The sequence below is a fragment of the Labeo rohita genome, unplaced genomic scaffold (genome assembly GCF_022985175.1).
Source record: "Labeo rohita strain BAU-BD-2019 unplaced genomic scaffold, IGBB_LRoh.1.0 scaffold_1335, whole genome shotgun sequence".
Lineage (NCBI taxonomy): Eukaryota > Metazoa > Chordata > Actinopteri > Cypriniformes > Cyprinidae > Labeo > Labeo rohita.
Window position 1 is genome coordinate 1 of NW_026127489.1, and position 21,659 is coordinate 21,659.

Consider the following 21,659-nt stretch of genomic DNA (forward strand, 5'->3'; position numbering starts at 1 on the left):
AAACACACCTACCAGCATATGCTGTTTTTTTCACGAGGGTGAACAAAACAAATGTTTGCTAAACACAATTCTGGAGACATTCTCTTTAGTTTTCCAAGTAGGAGATCAAAATTTGAGACTTTGCTAACTCTCATATTACTTCTCAGTGATTTAAAGTATGCTGTCTTTTAGCCGTAGCATTAACACGGCTGTTTGTTCTCTAAGGAACATTTCACCACCAATCATGAATTATAAGATATTTTGAGATAAATTGAAATGATGAAAGAGGTTGTACTTTGTTTACTTTGATTTTACCTCAGCCGCCCACATTGACTTTAGCTTTTCCTGTCAGTTTTTGGTTAAATTATAGTCAGTCAGATGTGGAATTTTCCCATTTCTGTCAGACTTTCGACTATAAACATTGCTTGATGTTTGAAAATGTTGTGTATGGAAACAAAAATGATAGCTAGAGTTAGCTTTTGTCAAATTGCTAAGTGTAAACAATGTTATGCTAAGCATTAGCTTGTGTTCTTCAGGTGTACACTCATAAACATGATCATTACTGTGTTTAATGCAGCAAACGTTTGCTAAACACTATTCTACAGACATTCTCTTCCATTTTGAAAGTAGGAATTTGGAAGTTTAGTTTTGTTTAGTTTTGTAGTTTCACCACCGATCATGAATATTATTCATGAATAATATTACATAGATATTTCGAGACAAATTGAGATTATGAAAGAGAGTGTACTTTGTTTACTTTGATTTTACCTCAGCCGTTTACATTTAAATTGACTTTAGCATTTCCCGCCATTTTTTGGCTATTAATCAGATTTGGAATTTTCCTATTTCTGTCAGACTTTCAACCATGTGGAAGCAAAATAATAGCTAGTGTTAGCTTTTGTTGAATTGCTTAGTGTAAACGATGCTATGCTAGCATTAGCTTGTGTTCTTCAGGTGTATAATCATAAACAGGAGCATGACTGTGTTTAACACAAACAAATGTTTGCTAAACACAATTCTACAGACATTCACTTCAGTTTCCCAAGTAGGAAATCAGAAACTTAGACTTTGCTAATGCCCATATTGCTTATAAGTTCTCAATGTTTTAAAGTACAGTATGCTATCTTTTACCCATAACATTAACATAGCTATTTGTACTCTAAGGAACATTTCACCGCTTCATATCCTGACAGCACTTAGTTGGACTGTAGCAGGCGGCACGTTAGCCTGTTAGAGCATTAGCACGGCAATAAGTGGCTGCTGCTGTCAGCAAGAAGTCCCAGCGATCCAAAAGCTGCCAAAGATCACAGCTAGGAGTCACACGCCGACGTTAGCGACTGACACTGCAAGGTGCCGTCACATGCCAGGCTAGCATACTCGTCTCAAACACAAGGACATGCTTCGTCCTTTCACTGACTAGTCTTTTTCTGCCACATTAAAAGGAAAAGAGGCTGATGCTATTAGGCTGAAGCCCTTATAATTATAATTGCAGATGAATACATTTTTAATGAGACTATTAGCATGGTGTAACACAGGATGAAGGGTGTACGTTTTGTTTTAAGAAGACTTGTGTGTTGACTTGTGACTTTTTTTATGTGGCATTCAAAGAAAACATTCATATGTCTGAAATTTAGCAGATTTAAAGAAGGATTGGCTCAGAAAAGTGAGAGAAGCACTAGCATGAGTTCTTAGATGCTGCTAAGTTTGATAGTATATAATGTAATGACATTTTCATTACAGTAGATAATAACTACACAACTGAGCATACATGTATGAAAATTCAGCTGACCATATGTAAAAAGTGGGGTATCATTTTAATGTGGTAATGCAATAAAAAAAAAAAAAAAATATAATATAATATAATATAATATAATATAATATAATATAATATAATATAATATAATATAATACTATTTAAACAATATGTAATTAGTAGGGCTATCATTTTAACACATTAATATTATAAAAAACAACAACAACAAAAAGCAACTGATCATAAAGTGTTAAAGTGATCATGAGTGTTGCTAAACTGTTGTGAAAATAAGTAAATATAATATAATATAATATTATATAATATTTATAGAAAAATAATTCTGCCATATGTAATAAGTTTGGCTATCATTTCAAAATGTTAATATAATAATTTAAAAAAGAAACATAAAAAGTGCTGTTAAAAAAAATGCTGTGCAAATAAATATATAATACGATATTATATAATATAATACAATACAAAAAAATCTGTCATATATAATAAGTAGGGCTATTTATATTTAACATGTTATGAAATAAATAAAATAAAATAAAATAAAATAAAACTCAATTTTGGTTAAAAAGACATTTGTAAATAAATGAATGAATAAATAAATAAATAAATAAATAAAAAGAGTAAGAATAAGAAATAAATTCAAGACATGCATGTTGAATAATTGCATTAAAGAAATAAAATAAAATAACTGCTTTCTCTCTCTCTCTCTCTCTCTCTCTCTCTCTCTCTCTCTCTCTCTCTCTATATATATATATACAAATATCACTGAAATAAAAAAAAATAAAATAAACAAGCTCCATTCATAAATAAACAAATAAAAAATAATAATAATAGGAAATAAAATGAAATACATGCTTTTTCAATATATATATATATACAAATACCATTTAAATAATTAATGAAATAAAATAAGAATAAGACATAAATTCAAGAAATGCATGATAATTAATTACATTTAAGAAATAAAATAAAATAAATGCTTTATATATATATATATATATATATATATATATATATATATATATATATATATGTATATATATATATATATATATATATATATATATATTTACAAATATAATTTAAATAATTTCTGAAATAAAATAAAATAAAATAGGTCCATTTTGATGAAAAGGGCATATCTGTAAAAATAAATAAATGAATAAATAAATAGATTAATAGCTAAAATAAAATAAATGCTTTTTCAGTATATATACAAATATCATTTAACTAATAAAAAAAATGCATTTTGACACTTTTGATCATATCTGTACTCTAATTTCAGTTTCTTCTTTCTTTTATGCACATTTTAAATGTGAATTTTTAATGTGACTTTCGAAGAAATCACGCATGTCTGAAATATACCACATCTGAAGAGCTAATGGCTCAGAAAAGTGATACTACTACTGAGAAAAGTGTGTGCATGATTTAAGTGTGATATTATCTAATGTAATGGCATTTTTCGGGATGACTCAAATGTTCAAATTCTTTAGCACTGTAGGACTTGATGTGACAGCTAACAGTCTCTTTTCATTCCTCCAGCTTGATGTTCTGGACTAACTGGAACGAGCAGAAGCCGAGCATCATGAGGTCGACTTTAACCGGCCGGAACCTCCGCGTCATTGTTAGCGTAGATGTCATCACCCCTAATGGACTCACCATCGACCACAAAGCCGAAAAGCTGTATTTTTCCGACGGCAGTCTCGGCCACATCGAGAGGTGCGATTACGACGGCTCGCACAGATACGTAAGTATAGGGGCCGCTTTGTGTGTGACTTGTAAAAAATGCATGGAAGTGCATTAGCTGAAGCGGAGGCTGTGTCTTAAGAGCACTGTGACCGTCTTTCAGCCTTTGTGAAGCTTTTTTGTTTTGCTGAGGTGAGACATTGAAGGAGGACATAAAGAAACTTCGATCCCATCCACTGAATACAGCTCGCAAGGGTTCAGTACATTGTCAGTTGAAACCAAAAACTTGCTCTTGCCAGGAGGACCAAATAAAAGGCACTAACACTGCTAAACAATAACTGAACATTTCTTCTTATTGATCTTAGTTCTAGGTAACAGTGTTTTTTGGGTATTTCAGGTCATGTATTCACCTCCATGATGCGGCAGTGCTATGTTTCTGTCATATAGAGTGAGTAGGATTGTCATTTTGTCAGAAGTTGACAATTAATCACATCCCTGTTTCTATTTAATAGTAAATTTTAGTAAAACAAACATGTTTACAACTCTACTCAAGGAATTATTTCATAGACCTAAAAATAAGTTGTTAGTAACTGCTAAAGCAAATCAATTTTAATGTTTACTTTCATCAAAGGCCAGAAGCCGCAGGTAAGAGAGTTGGACACAGTTTATCGTTGACAACCACCAGCAATGCCGTGGCGCGCTAAATGGATTCTAGCTGGCTAATGAAACTACCTGCTCGCTAGGCTATTAAAAGGTGAAAATTGGTCTGGGCGAACAAAAGGAAGATTTGTTTTGTTGCGTGTCAGACGGATAGCAAGTCTAGCAAGGCCGTATCTGTCAGAGTACGCAGGAGGATGAAGTGCCATCTAGGTTACTGCTGACAGATTCAAACTCCAGCCTTTTCAAACTTCCTCTAGAGAAAAAAAACACATGAAGCCACACATTCAAACTCCCAGGAGTTCAGAATTAATCATGCAAATTGGATGAAACTTTCTTAATAACAGCAGAACATCAAGTGTGACCCTGTTTACTTTCATAAAGGTAAAGTGTGTGGTTTCTGAGCTACTTTTATCAACAGAACTGTAGCGGTTAGAAAGAGGTTAATTATATTCAGAATTTTAAGAAAGTAATGAATATGTTGTAGAAATTGCACTGTTATTACTTTTTTACGAGGCTTTTCTTTTTAAAGTTGATGGGAAAAGTGTTTGCATCAATTCAGATTTGCACTTTTATATTATGCATTGCGTAATCTATCAGTTTCTTTAAAGGTAGAGAATGCGTTACAGTAATGTTATAGTAATGTTATCTCTGTCAAATGAGGCTTTTCACTTTGCGAGGATTGTTTGCCTCAGTTCATATTTGCAGTTTTAATTTTTTAATCATGTTACTGCGAAATTTACCAATTTCTTAATAGAAAGTAGTAAATGTGTTGTAGAAATGCTGCAGTAACATTATTACTTCCAAATAGGCTTGTTGCTTATGGAAGCTCGTTTCTGTCACTTACTAAAAAAAAAATGAAATTGTAATTGCAACTTTTTATCTCACAGTTCTGACTTTTTTCTCGCAATTGTGAAATACAAACTCGCAATTGCGAGTTTTAAAGTCAGAATTTTTGCCTCAGAACTGTGATACAAACTCAGTTGTGAGTTATGAAGTCAGTATTGTGTGGTACAGAAAAAAATCAGAATTGTGAGATATAAACTCGCAATTCTGAGAAATAAATTTAGAATTATGAGAAATACATTTTTTTCTCAGAATTGCAAGTTTATGTCTTACAGTTTATATCTTACAAAAGCAAGTTTGCGAGTTGATGTTCTGCAATTCTGACATCTTCTCAGATTTGTGAGTTTATATCCTGCTATTCTGACTCGTAATTGTGCCTTTATATCACGCAGTTCTGAGAATAAATGCAAACTTGCAATTCTGAGAATTAGTCACAATTCTGAGAAAGTCAGAATTGCGAGATATAAACTTGCAATTCTGAAAAATAACTTCAGACTTGTGAGAGATAATCATTTCTGACTTTTTTTCTCAGAGTTTATATCTTGCAATTCTAACTTTATAACATACAGTTGTCAACACAAAGTTGAGTTTTCCCCTCAGAATTGGACTTACTTAACTTGCAGTTCAGAGTTTATATATTACAATTCTGAGATAAAAAGCTAGAATAGTGAAAAAGTCTGAATTGTGATATATAAACTTGCAGTTTTCCTTGCAAAATATTTCTCGCAATTGCGAGTTAACAAACAGCTATTCTGACCTTATAGAAATTATATATTGCAATTCTGAAAAAAAAAGCTAGAATAGTGAAAAAGTCTGAATTGTGATATATAAACTCACAAAGTTTGCCTTGCAATTCTGCCTTTATTTCTCGCAATTGCGAGTTAATATACAGCTATTCTGACTTTATAACTCGTAACTGTAACTATATCATGCAATTCTGAGAAAAAAGTCAAATATGACTTTAATAACTCACAATTGCAAGTTTATAAGTCGCTATTGCAAGTGCATATCTCACAATTCTGAGAAAAAAGAACAGAATTGTGAAATAAAGTCTTAATTGTGAAACCCTCCACCTCCCCAGCTCCACCTGTCTAGATCTGTTATTTTCACAATTTCTTTGAATGACGTAGCGAATGCGTTGTAGAAACGTTATATTAATGTTATCGCGTTCAAATTAAGCTTTTCTGTTTACAGCTGGCTTCGAAAAGCATTTGCTTCAACTCATTTGTAGTTTTAAATTTAATCATTTAATAATAAATAATGGAAACATAGCTAGTATAGCTTTACATAAAATAGAACCTGTTTTATTCAAGGTTATGTTTGAGTTACCCAAAAAAGTCCAAAAAAGTGAGTTTATAGCTCTCAAATATGACTTTATAACTCACAATTGCAAGTTTATAACTCGCTATTGCAAGTGTATATCTCACAATTCTGAGAAAAAAAAAAGACGGAATTGTGAAAAAAGTCGAGGTATAAAAGCGAGATATAAACTCACAATTGTGAGAAATAAAGTCAAAATTGTGAGAGAGAAACTAAATTCTGACTTTTTCTTACAATTGCGAGTTTATATCCCGCTATGCTGACTTTATAACTCAAAACTGTGACTTTACTGTGATTATATATCATGCAGTTCTAAGAAATGTCACAATTCTGACTTTTTTCTCAGAGTTGCGATTTTATATCTTGCAATTCTAACTTTATATCACACAGTTGTGAACACACCGTTGAGTTTTCCCCTCAGAATTGGACTTTATAACTTGCAATTCAGAAATTATATATTGCAATTCTGAAAAAAAAGCTAGAATAGTGAAAAAGTCTGAATTGTGATATATAAACTCACAAAGTTTGTCTTACAATTCTGCCTTTATTTCTCACAATTGCGATATACAGCTATTTTGACTTTATAACTTGTAACTGTAACTATATCATGCAATTCTGAAAAAAAGTGTTTATAGCTCTCAAATATGACTTTATAACTTACAGTTGCAAGTTTATAACTCGCTATTGCAAATGTATATCTCACAATTCTGAGAAAAAATACAGAATTGTGAAATAAAGTCAGAATTGTGAGAAACTCAGTTCTGACTTTTTGCAGATTTTTGTCTTGCAAATTTGCCTTGCAATTCTGACTTTATTTCTCGCAATTGCGAGTTTATATCCCACTATTCTGACTTTATAACTCATAACTGTGACTTTACTGTGATTTTATATTTTATATATATATAAAATATATAATATATATATTTTATGCAGTTCTAAGAAATGAAGTCAGAATTGTGAGAGATAAACTCAGAATGCTGACTTTTTTCTCAGAGTTGCGAGTTTATATCTTGCAATTCTAACTTTATAACATACAGTTGTCAACACACAGTTGAGTTTTCCCCTCAGAATTGGACTTTATAACTCGCAATTCAGAGTTCATATATTACAATTCTGAGAAAAAGCTAGAATAACTCACAATTGCAAGTTTATAACTCGCTATTGCAAGTGCATATCTCACAATTCTGAGAAAAAAGAACAGAGTTGTGAAAAAAAGTCTGAATTGTGAAACCCTCCACCTCCCCAGCTCCAACTGTCTAGATCTGTTATTTTATCAATTTCTGTGAATGACGTAGTGAATGCATTGTAGAAACGTTATATTATTGTTATCGCGTTCAAATTAAGCTTTTCTCTTTACAGCTGGCTTCAAAAAGGATTTGCTTCAACTCATTTGTAGTTTTAAATTCAATCATTTAATAATAAATAATGGAAACATAGCTATTATAGCTTTAAATAAAGTAGAACTTGTTTTATTCAAGGTTATGTTTGAGTTACCCTCCGTCACATTATTTGAGAGCAAAGTCTGAGATAATCCCTGCTTAGAAGCTACTTGAAACGCAAGCCTGCACTCAGAGCGAGAATGTCATGTTCTTGTCCACTGGTTCGTAATTCAATGCTAAAAACATTCGATGTTAAGAGAGCACGAAGAGGTTTTCACCTGTCGAGACGACAGCTCTGATATCAGAACGTCATGCAGATGTGTCTACCGCATCTTTCATCCTGATCCCCCACACACGTGCGGGCTGCGACGGAACACTTGGGAATAAAGACGTCTCGACTGCGTGAGGGTGAGAACATGTGTTTGACATGTTGTCATCGCGGATTAAAGAGCGAGTCTCGCTCTCAGCGCCCATCGGGCCGCCTATTATTGCAGAAAGACTCTGGCATTCAAACGGACGGCCCTTCAGAGACATCTGTGTCTGCGTGTGTTACTGAAGAGCGTTTAATGCTGCACTTCAGAACAGATGTGTGTGGCTCACGAAAGCCTTCGGAAATAAATGGCAAAAAAACATGAAAAGCTCTCAAAGCTGGAAAAAAATGTGTGCAGCCTCTTTTTTTGTTGATGGGTTACATGCAGTTATAATAGAAACTGTAATTACTGTGCAGTGGGTCGTTTTGTGGACATTCTCACATATCATTACGTCACAGAAATATTGGTGTCTCTATTTATTTGGATTTGTTTATGTGTTCATTTTTTTCCCCTTGTTGCTTTGCCATATTCCACAAGCCATGTTTTTTTTTTTTTTTTTTTTTTTTGTATATATTTGAGTGACTGTAATCAATTAATTTTCAAATCTTTCATTTCCATCACGCACATAGAACAGTCCCTCTAAAAAACACGGCTCACCTTTCCCCCCTGAGGGTGTGCGTGATGTACTGTATCCCTGTGTCTGTTACGACAGCGATTCCATTTGCACTCTCTGTAGATCTGGGTTAATCATTTATAATGTGGGGGATAATGGAGGAGGGCTGTCCTTCGGGTGTCACGGTGGTTTCCCCTCCGGCTCTGGACAGGCCCGTGTGTCTGTGTGAATTATACAGACACTCAGTGTGCTTTATTTTGGTCTGTGCACCTTTGTGCTGCAGCGCATAAAGTAAACCGCCTGATGGAACTGTCCTGTACGGGAGTAGAGACACTTTGATTTATTTATTACCAGTACTTGAAAGTTATTGAATGATTTTTTTAAAATTACAAAGTTTATAAACAGATTATCCATCCATCCATCCCTCTGTCATTCTATCTATCTGTCTCTGTCTCTCTGTCCATCCATCCATTCTATCTGTCTGTCTGTCTGTCTGTCTGTCTGTCCGTCATTCTATCTGTCTGTCTGTCTGTCTGTCTATCTATCTATCTATCTATCTGTATGTCTGTTCATCCATCTGTCGTTCTACCTGTCTCTTTGTCTGTACATCCGTCCATCATTCTGTCTGTCTATCTATCTATCTATCTATCTATCTATCTATCTATCTATCTATCTATCTATCTATCTGTCTGTCTATCTATCTATCTATCCGTCATTCTACCTGTCTGTCTGTCTGTCTATCTATCTATCTATCTATCTATCTATCTATCTATCTATCTATCTATCTATCTGTCTGTTTGTCTGCCATTCGTCTGTCCTTCCGTCCGTCCATCGTTCTACCCGTCTGTCTGTTCGTCCATCCGTCCATTGTTCGGTCTGTCTGTCTGTCTATCTATCTATCTATCTATCTATCTATCTATCTATCTATCTATCTGTCTATCTATCTGTCTGTCTGTTGGTCCGTCTGTCCGTCATTCTACCTGTCTGTCTATCTATCTATCTATCTATCTATCTATCTATCTATCTATCTATCTATCTATCTATCTATCTGTCTGTTTGTCTGCCATTCGTCTGTCTTTCCGTCCGTCCATCGTTCTACCCGTCTGTCTGTTCGTCCGTCCGTCCATTGTTCGGTCTGTCTGTCTGTCTATCTATCTATCTATCTATCTATCTGTCTATCTATCTGTCTGTCTGTCTGTCTGTCTGTCTGTCTGCAGTCTGTCTGTCTCTCCATCCGTCCATCCATTGTTCTACCTGTCTGTCTGTTTGTCCGTCCGTCCATTGTTCGGTCTGTCTGTCTGTCTATCTATCTATCTATCTATCTATCTATCTGTCTGTCTGTCTGTCTGTCTGTTCTGTCTGTCTGTCTGTCTGTCTGTCTGTCTGTCTATCTATCTATCTATCTATCTATCTGTCTTTCTGTCTGTCTGTCTGTCTGCCGTCTGTCTTTCCGTCCGTCCGTCCATTGTTCTACTTGTCTGTCTGTCTGTTTGTCCGTCTGTTCGTTGTTCTGTCTGTCTATCTATCTATCTATCTATCTGTCGGTCCATCCGTCATTCTGTCTGTTTGTTCGTCTATCTATCTATCTATCTATCTATCTATCTATCTATCTATCTGTCTGTCTGTCTGTCTGTCTGTCTGTCTGTCTATCTATCTATCTATCTATCTATCTATCTGTCTGTCTGTCTGTCTGTCTGTCTGTCTGTCTGTCTGTCTGTCTGTCTGTCTGTCTGTCTGTCTGTCTGTCCGTCCGTCTGTCTACCTGTCTGCAGTCTGTCTGTCTTTCCGTCCGTCCATCGTTCTACCTGTCTGTCTGTTCGTCCGTCTGTTTATCTATCTGTCTGTCTGTCTGTCTGTCTATCTATCTTCTTCCTGTCTGTCTGTCTGTCTGTTTTTCCCACCGTTCTACCTGTCTGTCTGTTCTACCTGTCTGTCTGTCTGTCTGTCTGTCTATCTGTCTGTCTATCTATCTATCTATCTATCTATCTGTCGGTCCATCTGTCATTCTGTCTGTCTGTTCGTCTATCTATCTATCTATCTATCTATCTATCTATCTATCTATCTATCTATCTATCTATCTATCTATCTATCTATCTATCTATCTCTCTGTCTGTCTCTCTGTCTATCATCTATCATCTATCATTCTGTCATTCTGTCATTCAATCTATTGTTCTGCCTGCACATCCATCCATTGATCATTCTATCATTTTATACATCATTCTGTCTGTCCATCCATCCATCCCTCATTCTATAATTCTATATATCATTCTACCTGTTCATTTGTCCATCCATCCATCAATTTATTGTTTCATCTATCCATCTTTCTGTTGTTCTGTCTGTCTATCTATTCATCTGTCCATCCATCGTTCGTTCTGTCATTCAGTGTATTATTCTGCCTGTCCATCCATCCATTGTTTCATCATTCTATTGTTCCATCTATCCATCATTCTGCCTGTCTGTCTGTTTGTCCATCTGTCTGTCCGTCCATTCATCCGTTGGTCCATCTATCATTTTATTCATGTTCTCTCATTCTATCTATCATTCTACCTGTCTGTCCATTCATCCATCCATTCATCCATCCATCCTTCAATTGTTCTATTGTTCTGTCATTCTGTCTTTTGTTCTACCTGTCCATCCATCCATCCATCCATCCATCCATCCATCTGTTTTGCTATCTGGCATTTAAAGATCAGTCCAAAAAGTTCACAAACTTTTTTAAAGGTCATGAGAAATACAAATTCACCAAAACTTTTGACTGTTAGTCTATAACCTGAAATATTTAATAGGGCTCTTAAAAAAAAAAAAAAAAAAAAATATATATATATATATATATATATTTTTTTTTTTATTACCAGGATATTTTCCCTTTCCTAAACTCTTCTTTCTAAATTTTTAGGTCATTGTAAAATCAGGACCCGGAACGTTCTTTGGCTTGGCAATTTACAGAGACTTCATCTTCTGGTCCGACTGGACGCGGCGGGCCGTGATCCGCTCTGATAAGTTCACCGGAGCCAATACAAAAGTCCTCCGTGCTGACATCCCTCATCAACCGATGGGAATCGTGGCAGTTTCCAACGACACCAACAGCTGTACGTGATTCATTTCCTTTGTTCTGTTACATGACGCAATTGTTTTAACATTTAATTCAAACCAAATGTTTTTAGATGAATTGAAACTGAAGTGTGGTCAATAAACCTTTATAATATATAGAGAGTTCTAAAATCTAATGTTTTGTAAAACAAGCGGATAAACACGTTTCTTGGTTGACGTAGCGGATGACTTGAAGTCTTGTTTGTATTAGTCACACAAAGCTTGTTTGTATTATTCACACGAGGTGTCTGAGATGCTTACTCTGTGATGACAGGAAACACAATGCAAAGTCGCTGATGTTAGATGCGTCAGAAGTCACTGGGGGCTTTTTTGATGGGTGCGCGGTGAAGCTAGAACAAAATCAACACATTCTGACATGAGGGTCAGATAAGCTGAACGTAGTCACTGTGTTCTTTGCTGACAGAACAAGCTGGGTTTATGTCAGCACGGTATGATAAATACAAAGGCAAATCATATTAATGATTGACTGAATGTCATTAGAGGTTCTTACAGGCTGATACATTTCCATAGGTAAAATAAATTATGCGTTTAAAATAAAGGGTCTATTGTTTTTTTCCATTCAGATTTTATCTGTATATTCAGATACTGAATCAGAATTGTGAATAGGGTTCAGATTATGACCTAGACTCATATACAGATTGTGATTCAAATTCCTTTTGCTCTGAATCTGGATTCTAAATTTCAAATATGATCTGTACTGTGTGTCCATATAATAATATAGGTTCTAATTGCTCTAAATATATCGATTCTAATCGGCAATCTATGTATTCATCTACTCTAATCTGTAATTAATGTAATCTGTATTCAAAGTATATAATTTATACTATAAAAACAGTTTGTGATTCCGAATCCCTTTTGTTTTGAATCTAGATTTTGAATCAGATTGTGACCATCCAGATTGTGATCTAAATTCCTTTAAGTTTTCAGATTTTAAATCTAGAAATAGGATTGTTCTCTAGATTCAGATTATCTATATTGTATACCAATGTTGTAATCTAGATTCTATTTGCTCTGAAGATACAGATCTAAATATGAATTGTGATCTAAATTTAAAATTATGAACTAAACTCTAAAAACAGACTGATATTCAAATTCTTTTTTAACTCTAAATCCACATTCAGAATTCAAATTACGATATATATTTTACATCCATATTATAATTTAGATTCTTTTTTGCTGTGATCTACATTCAAAAAGTATGATACGGATTGTGATTCAGATTCCTTTTGATTCAAATCTACATTTTGGCTTCAGATTGTGATCTGTATTGTACACCTATATTGAAATCTAGATTCTGTTTGCTCTGAATATACAGATTCTAATCTGTAATCTATGTAATATAAATGTAATTTATGCAATCATCTTCTCCAATCTGTAATCTATATTCAGAATATATTGTTTAGACTATAAATACAGATTGTGATTTAGAATCCTTTTGTTTTGAATCTAAATTTTGAATCAGATTGGGATCAAATTGTCCAAATTGTAATCCAAATTCCTTTACTTTAAATGTATAGATTTTAAATCTAGAATCAAGATTGTGCTTCAGATTATCTATATTGTACACCCAAATTGTAATCTAGATCATATTTGCTCTGAATATATAGATCTAAATAGGAATTGTGATCTCAATTTAGATTTATGAATGACTATTAAAATGTACTGTGGTTCAATTTCATTTTTTAAAATCTAAATCCACATTCAGGATTCACATTATGATATATATATTTACATCCATATTATAATTTTGATTATTTTGCTTTGAATATATAAATTCTAAATCAAGTTTGTGATCTGCATTCAAAAAGTATGATTTGCTTTAAATACAAATTGTGATTAAGATTCCCTTTGATTTAAATCTAGATTTTGGCTTCGGATTGTGATCTGTATTGTACACCCATATTGCAATCTAAATTCTAGTTGTTCTGAATATGTGGATTCTAAATATAAATTGTGATCTACTGTAAATTTAGATTTATGGAATAGACTACAAATACAGACTGTGATTCAGGATTTTTACTCTAAATTTAGATTCTTGATTCAAATTCATATGTTTTCCATTCATATTTGCTCCAAATATATAGATTATAAATGAAAAGTGATTTATAACTCATACAATTAATTCAATACAGGTTATAATTTAAATTTATTTATTTATGTAAAATCTAGATTCCAGATTTAGATTACAATCTATGTTGTACATCTCTGATTGTAATCCAGATTCCGTTTACACTAAATACAGATTCTAAATACACATGGTAATATAGGTTCTGATTATAATTTAGACTTTAAATATACATTCCTTTTGTAATAAATCTAGATTCTGAATCTTGATTATAATTTACATTGTATTTTATAATGTCAGTATTTAAAATTCAGTTTTTCTCTTCCTTTTTTAGAAGAAGTGCACTTTATTTTATTTTCACTATATCACAAAAATATCTTATTAAAAATAAGCTTTTGATGCCTGCTTTAGATGTGCATTTTCAGTCTTAAATTTAGAAAGAGAAAAAAATATATTTATCTCTGAGCTAATACAGTAGATCCATCTTGGTACCTCCATTTAAGTCCCATTCACATTAACGAGACCCACTGCTAGACGTACATTTACATAAATTCATTTTAGCGCACATGGTGACTTTTACGTTTATATTCCCCGACCACAAAACTTAAACCTGCAGTGCTTGGTAATTGCATCTGTTGAAACTCACAAGGAGCACCACATTTCAAGTGCCTGAGGCGCAAATCTTTTAAACCACCCTCGATTCACCCGGGAAGTAAAAGTGCACCATGAAATTTACAGAATTAGCAGAATTTATAGAACGTGACACATTTATAGAATGCCGACTTTCCGCTCCGCTTCTTTCTTGGCTTCGATACAGAATTTTCTTTGTTTGCGGTTCAAGCCTCAGTGTTTCAAAGGACTCTAATGGAAGCTGCTTAGAAGCTTGGCATCCCAAACCGCAAATGGAGCTTTTCTCATCTCAGGACTCTCTTAGGAGATCTGGACCTCGGTAGCCACCGTCCCTCCTATCTATATAGCGCAGACGACTCTATTAAGAGAATTCACTCAGACGGTGCTATAAACGGCTGGAATTCTAAATAACTCCCCACATTACTTTTAAAATCATGACAAATAAAGGCAAACTTAATCCACCCGTATGCTGTTCCAAACCACATGACGTTTTTTCCTTCCAAATAAAGTGACATAATTATTATTTTTTAGGTTAACTGTCCCTTTAAATGTGGGTACCATCTGCAGTTCCTTTTATTCCAACTAATAAACATTCCTTTATAATCGCCGGCCAGCAGAAATCAGGCATCGAAGAGTCCAAGCTATTAAAAGCCACATCCCATAATAAGCGAAAGCCTCCCAGGACTGAAGCCCCATGTCGCTATGGTGAAAGACGCTGGCCCAATGCACTCATCTGAATCCTCACCATTTGTGCAGGGGAATATGCTCGGCCCACGGCTCTGGAGTCTGGCAGCCGCTTGTGTGTAGATAGGGCACGGTTCAGAGACCCGCGCTCCACGCCAACGTCTGTGCCAAACACAGTTCAAACTCACACCCACTGAGGAGCCCAACCCTCTGACTGGCACTGCAAGAGTGCCCTTCAAGCCTTGAGTGTGTGTGTGTGTGCGGTCCTAGGCTGAATGTATTGCCTTAAAAGACATTATATGCCTTAGGCCGCATTTAAAATAGCGTTCTGAAAGGCAGTGAGAAATTAATAAAATATTCCACACAGCTTTCAAGATTGCTGTTCTTTATTCCAACAAGCAAACATATTTTCATTGCTCATTATTAAATGATACAAGGAGCCTTTTTATATTAATTAATATGCTAGAAAGATTCTGTCTAAATTGCTAATTGCTAATTCAGATTTCTGGTGCTCTGAATATAAGGTACCAAATTCTGATTGTAATCCACATTCTAAATCCATATTATGATTGCGTTTCTGTTTGCTCTCAATATATATATAATTCTGGCCAGATTATGATTTTTATTGCATATTCAAATTGAAATCCAATTTAATTTGTGAATGTAGATTTCAAACCAAGATTATGATTTAAACTGATCAAAATTTAGGTTCTGGATCCAGATTGCAAATATAATTATACGTACATATTGCAATCCAGATTTCCCTTGCTCTAAATATAGATTCTAACTGACGATTGTGGTCTAGATTCAGATTAGGAGCCATATTTAAAATATGTATTGTGATTCAGATTATGTTTGCATTGAATATACAGTTGTGGAACCGGATTATGATTTTTATTGTATATCCAAATTGAAATCCAAATTAATTTTGTTGTGTATATAGTTTTTAAATATATGATTTAGATTCAGACTGATCAGAATTTAGGTTCTGGATACAGGTTGTAAATATAATTATACATATAGATTGTGATCCAGATTTCTCTTGTTCTAAATATAGATTCTAAATAAAGATTGTAGTCTAGATTCAGATTAGGATTCATATTCCAAATCCGGATTATGATTCAGATTCAGTTTGTTCTGAATATAAAATTCTGGGACCAGATTATGATTTTTTTATTCTATACCCAAATTGAAATCTAAATTCATTTTGCTGTGAATATAGATTTTAAACCATAATTATGATTCAGATTTAAACTGATCAGAATTTAGGTTCTGGATACAGATTGTCAATGCAATTATAGATATAGATTGTGATCCAGATTTCTCTTGTTCTAAATATAGATTCTAAATAAAGATTGTAGTCTAGATTTAGATTAGGATTCATATTCCAAATCCGGATTATGATTCAGATTCAGTTTGTTCTGAATATGTAATTGTATACCCAAATTGAAATCCAAATTCATTTTGCTGTGAATATAGATTTTAAACCAAAATTGTGATTCAGATTTAAACTAATCAGAATTTAGGTTCCAGATCCAGATTGTAAATACAATTATACATAAAGAATCCAGACCCCCTTGCTCTAAATATAGATTCTAATAGAAGATTGTGGTCTAGATTCAGATTAGGATCCATATTCTAAATCAAGATTATGATTTAGGTATTGTTTGCTCTATATTGGGTTGTGGAACCAGATTATGAATTTTATTGTACATCCAAATTGAAATCCAAATTCATTTTGCTGTGAATTTTGATTTTAAACCAAGATTATGATTCAGATTCAAACTGATTAGAATTTAGGTTCTGGAACCAGATTGTAAAAATAATTATATAGATTGTAATATAGATTTCCCCTACTCTAAATCTAGATTCTAATTAAAGATTGTGGTCTGGATTCAGATTAGGATTCAAATTCTAAATCCAGATTATAATTCCGATTCTGTTTGCTCTGAATATAGAGTTACAGAACCAGATTATGATCTTTATTGTATACCCAAATTGTAATCCAAATTCACTTCAAATTGTAATCCTGATTTCCCTTGCTCTAAATGTAGATTCTAAATGGAAATTTTGTTTGCTCTGAGTACATAATTCTAGTACATCCATATTGCAATTAACAAATAAGATGCTTTGCAGAATTTCCAAGCTACTTTTTCCTATCTTGCCTGTTGATCCTCCTTAAATTGTTGTACACTTTCAAGCATGGCACCAAACATAGGGACATTTGGTGCCATGTTTGAATGTGTTTAAAAAAAAAAAAAAAAAACACTTCTGAACTCTAAGTATGAGCTGTAATACTCACATTTAAAAATGTCACAATTTGTCTTAATGCACTAAGATGATGGATTTGTTACCAAGGATTTGTCTTATTACTTTTTAGGTGAGTCATCCCCCTGCAGCATGAATAATGGAGGGTGCCATGACCTTTGCCTTTTGACTCCACTTGGTGTGGTAAACTGTACTTGCCGTGGAGAACGGATATTACTGGATGATAACAGATGTGTATGTAAGTCCTGTACCCTCTCTCTCTGTATCTCTTGCTCATTTTCTTGACCTTTTTTCACTCACCCCAAATTTTCTAGCATGTCCCATTTAGTCTGTGAGAACTGAGGCTGTTTATATGTTGGTGTATTCCAAATAATAGCAGATATTTCTGTTCGGGATGCTGTAGATAAAGTTTTGAGAACGTGAAATGTTTGGTGGCTGATTGGCTCTGAATTGAAATTCAGAACATATTTTCAGGTCTGTAGTGCCCCAGGTCTGGAGGTGGATTGCTGAGAAACAGGGGGCATGTGGGACAGAAAGCTTGGTTTTAGCATAGTAAGAAGAACACGCTGCTGCTCTAGGAACAAACTGCAGCAAAATCTAGCAGTGAGGCTGTTGCCCAACAACTTTATTGCTGCAGCATTCTTCCTGTCGCTCTGAATATTAATTACAAATCCAAATTTTGACTAATTCCCATTACTCTGATTGTAGATTTTGAATATGAAGATTATGATCCATATTCTAAATCCAGATTGTGATTTAGATTCCATTTGCTTTTTGGAACTAGACTTTGATTTATATTGTGCATCCAGATTGTAATCCAAGTTCATTTAACTCTGAATATAGATTATGAATCCAGATTGTGATTCAGATTTATTTTGTTCAGATTTAGGTTCTGGATCTGTATTCTAAAATATAATTGCACATTTAAAATGCAATCCAGATTTCCCTTACTTTGAATATATGGATTCGATACCAAGGTTGTGATCTGGATTTAGATTATGAATCATTTTTCTAAATACAGACTATGATCCAAATTCTGTTTGCTATGAAGATCAAATTGTAGAACCAGTTTTGAATCAAAATTTTACTCTGAATATAAATTATAAATACACATTGTGATTCAGATTTATTTTGTTCACACTTAGGTTATGGATTTGCATTCTAAAATATAATTACACATCTAAAATGCAATCCAGATTTCTTTTGCTTCGAATCTATGGATTCAATACCATGATTGTGATCTAGATTTAGATCATGATCCATTTTCTAAATACAGATTGTGATTCAGATTCAGTTTCCTCTAAATATCAAATTGTCAAACCATTTTTGAATCCAAAATTTGCTCTAAATATAAATGTTAAATCCATATTGTGATTCAGATTAATTTAGTTTTTTGTTTTTTAGGTTCTGGATCTGTATTCTAAAATATAATTGCACATTTAAAATGTAATCCAGATTTCCCTTGCTTCAAATATATGGATTTGACACCAAGATTGTGATCTGGATTTAGATTATGATCCTCATTCTAAAATACAGATTCTGATTCTGATTCTGTTTGCACTGAATATCAAATTGTAGAACCAGTTTTAAATTCAGATTTAGTTTTGAATATTAATTATAAATCCACACTCTGATTCAGATCTGTTTTGTTCAGATTTATGTTCTGGATCTGTATTCTAAAATATATTTGCACATTTAAAATGCTGTCTACGTTTCCCTTATACATGGATTCAATGCCAAGGTCGTGATCTGAATTTCGATTATGAACCATTTTTCTAAATACAGATTATGATCCAGATTCTGTTTGAATATCAAATTGTAAAACTAGTTCTGAATCAAAATTTTACTCTGAATATAAATTCTAAATCCACATTGTGATTTAGATTTATTTTGTTCAGATTTGGGTTCTGAGTCTATATTCTAAAGTATAATTACACAACCAAAATGCAATTCATATCCATATTCTAAATTCAGATTATGATTCAGATTCTGTTTGCTCTGCATATCGAATTTTGAAATCAGTTTTGAATCCAAATGTTGCTCTTAATATAAGTTCTAAATCAAGATTGTGATCTAAATTGTAGATTCAGATTGGGGACTAAATTCTTATTCCAGATTGTGATCCAAATTTCTTTTCGTTTACACTTTAAATGCAGAGTGCTTCTATTTCCACCTATTTGGAGCTACTACAGATTCCTATCTAGATAGATGCTCCAGATCAAGATGCCAGTTTCTTTACTCCACATCTGCGTAGTCAATACTTTCGGTTAGACCTAGAAATTGTGGGTGCTTCTGTATAGATATTGATAGTGGAACACCAATCTACTCTACCTGGGATTTTTTTTTATTAGAGATGGGGATGAGTACCAAAAAATACATTGGTAGATTCAGGATGGTTGCATACGGACACTATACACGGTGACTTTCAGTCCAGGATTGCAACAGCGCTCAACTCCCTGCTTGGAGAGGATTATGGGGCTTATACACAGATGTGTTTTTGTGTTCAAACAGCTAGACATAGTGCATCTGATGGAAAGGAACAGAACACAGGGGATGTGATGCAAAGGCCAAGGAGACATCCCTCTGTAGTTTGTGTACATAGTCTAACAGTAAAAAAATAAAAGTGCAAATAGAACTCCGTTGCTATGTCAGTCCTCAGCTGATTATGTGTCAAACACTCCAGCAGTCAATGCACATCCCTAATCTTTACTTCAGCGCAGCACATCAAAACTCTACAAATCTCTTTTACTCTCGTTTCCAGCCATGAATTCCTCCTGTAACATCCACTCTGAGTTCCAGTGCGGAAACGGGGAATGCATAGACTACCAACTGACATGTGACGGCATTGCGCACTGCAAAGACAGATCGGATGAGAAGATGCAGTATTGCGGTAAGAACCCAATCACACAGGGTGCTGTGTTTGAGCCCTCAGGTTTTATCTCTAAACTGAATGAAGGAAGCTACTGAAGGTCTTCCTGTTCTCCTGCGACTCGGGCTAATAAGACGAGCTTAGAGCAGTCTGGCAAAATGTAATGAGTGTGAGTGATGTGACGGGCCGACTGCTGCTCTGTCTGTCTCTCCCTCTGTCTTTACTTTCTCAAGCAGAGTTTTTAATAAAGCAGTTGTTCTCCGATGGTTTTACTATCCAGGCTTTACATTGCATCATCTTTATCTTCCTTCATTTAACTGTTAAATATTTCCATAAATGTTATTGTACTGTCCTATGCCTAATCATTGCTTTATCATTCTTTAGAGAACCGTAACTGCAGACATGGCTTTAAATCATGCTATAACCAGCGCTGTGTGGCCAACCATCGATTCTGTAACGGCGTGAATGATTGCGGGGATAACTCGGATGAAGTTTACTGTAACAGTGGGTATTTTTTCTTCTTTTCACAGTAGTAAACCCATGATCAGTCCAATGTTGGTCAGCTCAGGAATCTTCTTTTATTTCTCTCATTCTGCTCAGCTCTCTAGAGAAATGCAGTCCATCAATCAATAGAACTCTTGAATTCTCGCCTTGGTTGAACATCTAAATAACAACATTAAGCTTTAATGCAGAAACACATCTATAATGTAGACAGTACAAACCACAGATCTTGGCATCGCTACGCTTCAGTGAAGGTCAATGAATGCTGTACACTTGTAAGCAATGCAGAAATCTGATGATTCTAGAAACTCTTGATTTTGTAAATGAATAAAATACTTCTCATTACAGAATAATGATTGTATCTTGTCACCCTGTAGCCAGTGAAAATTGATTGTTATCTACTCTTTGTAAGAATTAAACTCACACCTCTTTAAATAGACCAGATTTGCATTCACACTACCACTGGTTTTGAAAATGGAGTAAGATCTAATTTAGCTGTAACTGGGTTTCTCTTATTTCGTTAGCACTGATATCTTGAATATCAATGTACTTACATTATTATTATTATTTTTTTTTTTTTTATATAATTTGGAATTAATGCAAATGTAAAAGTTAATCCACTTTATGTTCGTACTACATATTAAACTTTACTAAAACAAACTCAGACTATTTTCCTAGATTATCACAATTATTACAATTCAGTTTGCTTTGATTGGCTTTAAAGTGGTTTGACTTGAAGAGTTTTAATTTGCTTTAAAGTGGTCAGACTTTAATTACAGTATTTCATTTTGCTTTAAAGTGGTCTAACTTCATTTAAAACATTTTGATTTGTTTTAAAGTTGTTTGCCTTGATTTAAACCATTTTGGTTTGATTTGGATTCATTTAAGATATTTTGATTTGCTTTAAAGCTGTCTGACATTGTTTAAATCATTGTGATTTGCTTTGAAGTGGTCTGGCTTCCTTAAAGGTGTTTT

At 33.9% G+C, this 21,659-nt stretch overlaps 1 protein-coding gene across 1 annotated transcript; it reads left to right on the forward strand.

The window, feature by feature from the left end:
* Window positions 1–3,286: 3,286 nt before the first annotated feature.
* On the forward strand, window positions 3,287–20,687 carry LOC127158089 (low-density lipoprotein receptor-related protein 1B-like; the record flags this gene model as incomplete). Its single annotated transcript, XM_051101242.1, has 5 exons — window positions 3,287–3,491; window positions 11,453–11,645; window positions 17,427–17,552; window positions 20,076–20,204; window positions 20,568–20,687. Coding segments are annotated over 5 exons (773 nt in total), but the record flags the coding sequence as incomplete, so codon positions are not given.
* Between the last annotated feature and the right edge of the window lie 972 nt (window positions 20,688–21,659).